The sequence below is a fragment of the Dioscorea cayenensis genome, chromosome 21 (genome assembly GCF_009730915.1).
Source record: "Dioscorea cayenensis subsp. rotundata cultivar TDr96_F1 chromosome 21, TDr96_F1_v2_PseudoChromosome.rev07_lg8_w22 25.fasta, whole genome shotgun sequence".
Taxonomy (NCBI): domain Eukaryota; kingdom Viridiplantae; phylum Streptophyta; class Magnoliopsida; order Dioscoreales; family Dioscoreaceae; genus Dioscorea; species Dioscorea cayenensis.
Window position 1 is genome coordinate 772170 of NC_052491.1, and position 6054 is coordinate 778223.

At 34.5% G+C, this 6054-nt stretch overlaps 1 protein-coding gene across 1 annotated transcript; it reads right to left on the reverse strand.

Moving 5' to 3' along the window:
• Positions 1-1130: 1130 nt before the first annotated feature.
• LOC120252588 (zinc finger MYM-type protein 1-like) lies at positions 1131-2589 on the reverse strand. Its single transcript, XM_039260772.1, has 3 exons — positions 2040-2589; positions 1647-1915; positions 1131-1553 (listed from the first exon to the last, which is right to left on the reverse strand). The coding sequence occupies exons 1-3, from the start codon at positions 2587-2589 to the stop codon at positions 1131-1133; spliced, it is 1242 nt and encodes a 413-aa protein (XP_039116706.1).
• Positions 2590-6054: the final 3465 nt, after the last annotated feature.

The following is a 6054-nucleotide window of genomic DNA, read 5'->3' on the forward strand; positions in this document are numbered from 1 at the left end:
TGATCCATTTGCATTATTATAAAAGTTTGGTTTGATGTTTAACCTGTTTTGTAGTACAAACCGTATATTTGGTCTTTCGTGGATTTGTTGCTGTAAAACCCTAGTTAGGGTAAAAAGGCTTTCTTGACACTATCTTTTGTTATATTGTATCGATGATTTCTGTTATGTTTATCTATGTTCTATGTTCTCAACTGTTAGTATTAGTAAAGCATTATTTTGGTGTATTCATGTAGTATTATGCTAACCCACTCACTGAGTAATGTTAGTTGCTCAACCCTCCCTCTCCTCCCCCTCTTTCTTCTTCTCAGCCTTTTGCAAGTAGTAGTTGCGGCGGTGTGGTAGTGTGCTGAGTATTTACTATTGTTCTCTCTGTTGCATTTCCTTTCAGTTCGTGTATGTTTATTTTATTCATGCATTTGTTGTTGAGACTTGGGATCCACTAATATGCAGACAACATTGTTGTTGGCTTGTAGTATACAACTCTTAAACCCTTAGTGTATCAGTTGTGCGTTGTTGTTGTTGCTTCCATGTTTGTAGGTTATTTTATAGTGAGATTCATGTTTAGAAGGTTCTAGTTGCATGTTCTTATACTCATGCAACCCTTTTGATCCTTAGAGCTTGTTGTCATCATTCTACTCCATGGAACTTGAAGCCTTTTTCATGCCACCTTGGTCTAGTTGCATGTTGTTAATTAAGTGGGTGATTTATACTCTTGTGTGTATATGAATGTCTTTGCTGATGTTACTTGAAGAAATTTCACCCCTTTTTGATTGAGTTATGGCTCATCCTTGCATGAAACTAAGTATTTACATAGTGGCGGAACCAGGATCCACTGGTAGGGGGGGCTAAGGCAAAATGAAAAAAAAATCCACAGTTAACCAATAATATAAGTTTTGATTAAAATAACCATAATTTGAAAACATACACCATAAAAAAACATAAAACAGTTATCTAGGGACACTTGAACTAGAACCGACACCAGTTCTAGTGTTGAAAACGCGAGGCATGCGATTAAGAGGAGGTAACTGCATTCGATGAGTTTGCATTTTCTGAAAATATTGTAGAATTGGTTCATTAACAATATTTCCAAAAACCTCCCGCTCAATATAGACAACCAGACTATCGTTCATTCATTCATCTCCCATTTTGTTGTGCAAGTCAGTTTTCACAATATTCATTGCCGAAAACACCCTCTCAATACTAGCTGTCGCAACTGGCAAAACCAATGCTAACTCAATAAGGCGATAAACAAGCGGGAAAATAAAATGTTTTTCTGTCTCAACCATCTTCCTTGCAAAATCTCCCAAGTCCTTAATATTTGTAAAATCTTCATCATGATGCACATCGTAAATGAAGGTGGCAAGTTGATCCTCAAGCATCATGCATTCAGTCATTGAAAAATCTTCGGGATAAAGCTCTACAAGGCGAAGTAGCTTCTGGATGTTAAATTTGGAGAACAAGTCCCTTGGATCAAGGTATGACATGAGAAGAAGTAACTTTGTGCTAGCTTCTGGAAAACGGTTTTGTATTTCTTGTGCAATCAAATCAATAACCTAATATTGCAATGATAATAAAATTAGAAATAATACTAAAAGAAAATATCAATGGTTTTTATAAAAGCATAATAAATATAAAATAATAATAACCTCGCAGAAAATCTCCACACGGTAATAGTGAAAATGAGTAATGACTTGCCCTTCTCGCCTAGAACGGCCATGAATTCTCATATTATCATCCATATTAGGTACTGGGATCAAGTTGTTTTCACAAAAAGAGCTAACCTCCTCCATAAATTCCTCCCATCTAGTCTCCCTTAAGCCTTGAAGCCGAGCTTTCACAGCCTCAATCAAACGCATGGCTTGAACAATATTCTGATCCTTTTGTTCTAAGGCAAGTGATAATTCATTTGTTATCCCTAACAAACGCCTCATCAAATACATTATGAATACAAACTGATAATTCTCCATTTTTTCAATTAAACTTGCCGCGATACCTCTATTATCATTAGAAGCACCATCATCATACACATTTTGGAGTACCTCTAACACTAAAGTCCACATAGAGATTAGTCGAAGAATTGTAGTGTAATGTGATCCCCAACGAGTATCCCCTGGTCGTGCTAAGCTGGATTCTTGGTTTTTTTCCTCTGCCACTGACTATCTCTTCTTTCTCTATCTGCTCAACCAACCTATCATGATGATGTTGCCGAAGTTGGTCTTTACTTTTGCACGATGGTGCGGTCACATTAACAATCATAGTAACATATTGAAAAGAATCACTCGCAATCTTATTATCTTTAGCAACAACAACAATGACTAATTGAAGTTGGTGAGCAAAACAATGGACATATCTTACATATGGATTTTCTTTTAGGATAAATGCCTTCAAACCATTGAATTCACCTCGCATATTTGATGATCCATCATATCCTTGCCCTCTTAGTCTTGAAAGAGACAACTTATGTTTAGAAAATAAACAATCAACAGCATTCTTCAAAGAAATGGCAGAAGTGTCAGGCACATGAAGCATAGCAAGGAATCGCTCTATCACATATCCATCTTTATTTACATATCGTAGAATAACTCCCATTTGCTCTTTCACTGAGATATTCACTGAGATATCCCGAGCTTCATCAATCAAAAGGGAAAAATAATTATCCCCAATATCATCAACAATAACACGTGTAATCTCTGCTGCACAAGCATTTGCTAACTCCTTCTAAACCTTTGGGGAAGTCATTTGATTATTTCCAGGGGCGTTTTGATTAACTGTCCTCCAAACTTCTTCATTTCGTAGGCTATACCACTCAAGCAACTCAAGAAAATTATCCTTGTTCAATGAGCTCGAGGACTCGTCATGTCCACAGAAAGCTAGGCCTTCCTTCAAAAGAAAATGTGTCACATCCAAAATCGCAGTTAAACGAATACGGTATGCAACCTCCATCTCATGTGAATGAGCTGCTAATTGGTGTGATACACTCTGCCTTTGATTTTGGAAGCTTTGAAATTGTACTCTAGAATCATTATGTGCATTGTTCACAACACCAACATGTTCTATAAATTTTTCTAATGTTTTTTTTCCAATTATTGAACCCCGTCTTGGTGAATGCATCTTCTCCTATTCGACTTACTCTGTTTGTCTTGAAAAGATAACACCAAAAACAAAACATCGTCATCTTTGGTCACACTATACTCCAACCATGGATGTTGTTTAAACCAAGCATCCCAAAAGCTCCTCCATTGTTTGCCATACTCTTTCTGTGGAAAATTGTGCCCAGCTAGTTGACAAGGGCCTCTAGTCAAATATTTCCTTCTAACTTGATCTCTAATCCCCGATATCAAAATCTTCAATCGGCTTTCGCAGTCTTGGGTCATTAATAATATCATCTAGATCAAAATTAGCATGAGCATTCTTCTCACTTGATTCAGAGCCTAATGGTGCTTTGCAAGCATTAGATGACTCTCCACTTCGTGGTCGCTTTAATTAAAAAAATTTATCCATATTCTGAAATACGCAATTGAAAATCCCAAATTTATCAAAGTGTTGGATGAGTCATCAAGACTATTTATTTTAGTTCATTGGCAATATTGCTAATCAAATCATTAATCAAGATTAAAGAACAACTCAAGCTCAACATTTATACATTTTATTATTTTCATTAGCAGTTGAAGCATTGTGTCTAGTTGTGTGTAAAGCTTAGATTTAATTGGTGTTTAATCATGAATTAGTTGTTTAGTTATTCACATGTTAGTTATTCTTCACTAATCACTATGTTGTTCCCACTGAATACATAACCATATTAACATAAACTCATTCACAATTTTGCAAGTGAAAGGAGCTTTGCATCACTGGTTGCCTATCAAACAATTTTGCAAGTCAAAGGAGCTTTGCATCAACTAGAAGTCTAGAACAATTAATGATAATGAAGAGCAAGTATTTATTTAATTTTCTAGTTAATCTCCTTGAAATAATCAAAAGTAGATGACTAGATGGTATAAGCTTACCTTGAATAAACCAAAGATAAGCAACTAAACAAAAGTTGGATTTTCTTAACAATTGAAACATGCTTCTTGCCAGTGCCACAACAAAATGAGGAATAAAAAATTAATAAGAAACTTTATAATTAATTTTGTCAACAATGAAAGTCCTAGCTTTTAATTTGTAATTTGTAAACACATCATTCATTCAGATTCACTCATTCACATATATGATATATTAAACAATAAAATTAATTTAAAAAAAAAAGACAAACCAAATGAAACTCTCACCTTTGAACAACTGAACTATTAGCTGATTTTCAACAAACTCTCAAATCGGGCAAGATGAATTGATGAAGAACTCTCACTACTCAAGAGAAATGGAAAAGTGGAAATTGGAAAGTGGATTACCAGGCTGGATGAGTGGATTGCTAGAGCACTCACGGGTTCAACAAGAATAAAAGATTAACATTGGGATTAGATGCTTTAAGCCTAATCAATTAGTTATTTTTTTTAAAAGCACAACAAAAAGTAGTCATTGGATGAATATCATGTGGTTGATCAATGGGTTCATTCTCCAAACCTTGAAGCCTTTAACTTTGATTAATGGTGGACCCAGACCATTGAATCATTGGTTCATTTTACAAAGCATTAAACCTTTAACATTGATAAATAAATGGTGGACCCAGTGGATCATGGCCCATTCTTGCCAATTTGACCCATTCACTTGAACTTGAAGGGGAGAGGGGGCTGAACTAGCAACTTGAGGAGGGGCTGAATCTTGGTGAACTCCGGTGACACTGTACATCGGTGGCTTGACCTCGGGGCAAGGGGGGCTGAAGGCCCCCCTTGCCCCCCCTTAGATCCGCCCCTGAATTATTTACACATACATGAAACCACATCTCCTTATATGCTGAAAAACACTCTTGTGCCCCTTGAATATCTCTTTATTCATGGCCTCAAAAGATATATATATATATATATATGCTCTTGGAATCATCTACTTGTATATATATTTTTGCATGAAACCCAAGCTTTTTGCATGCCTAGTGAATGCTAATATGTTTATAGCATGTGTGTTTAGCCTTGCTATTTTCAGCTTTCTTATACATGCCTTTCAAATACACTTCCTTTTAGCTACTTGGAAAACTACTAGCACCCTTTTTAGTTTTTTTTTTCTAAGATGCTTTGGCATGTTTAAACTACTCTAGTTAGAGCTTAGTTTGTGTGCAAGTAAATATAGCTATTGATGCTTTTCCCTTGTTGCTCCCTTTAATGTATAAGGTTTGAATTGTTATTAGAAAAGCTCATACTTTGTTTGTAGAGTTGATATTTAGGCTAGCTCCTCTTTAGCCTTGTGCATGAACTCTCCTTGCTTAAGTGTTCTTATCTTTTGGTTGGTTCTTTCCTTGGGTTATAGGACCATCTTGAGAGATAATCTTGGATTTCAATTGGAATTAGGCATTTATCAAGTAAGTAATCCCTTGAACTCTTGTATTTAAAATTTTGTTGTTTTGATTTATTTTTATAAAAATTCTGAAATTTATTTATGATTACTCTTAGAAATTTATTTTTGGGAATGCCACTATGTTTTTATGACTTATGTTTTTAGATAATTAATTCCTAGACTTAGTTGGAACCATGGTGTTATTACCTTGCCAATATTTATTTATGTTTATTTTCCTTTATCAATCAAATTTGTATACCAATATTTTTGCCAACCATTCTTGCTTCTTTTAAGCCTTTGTTAAGTATGATCTATGGATTGTTATTGTTATTTTTATCTTTCCTTCCAATCATGCAACATGGTGATTTTGAAATGCTATCATAGTTATCAAGTTTGAAAAGTCAACATATTCATGATATATATTTATTTTATTTATTTGTTTGTTATATATATATTTATTTAATTGTTTTTTGTTATTACTTGAATTTTTGGAAAAATATGTGTGAAATGTTGTTATTGTTTCTTCAAAGTGGGAACAAGGCTAAGGCTTGGAAAAGTTGTTATATTCTTTTATATTTATTTATTTATTTACTTACTTTATATTATTAGATGAAATTTTTGGAAAGTTAA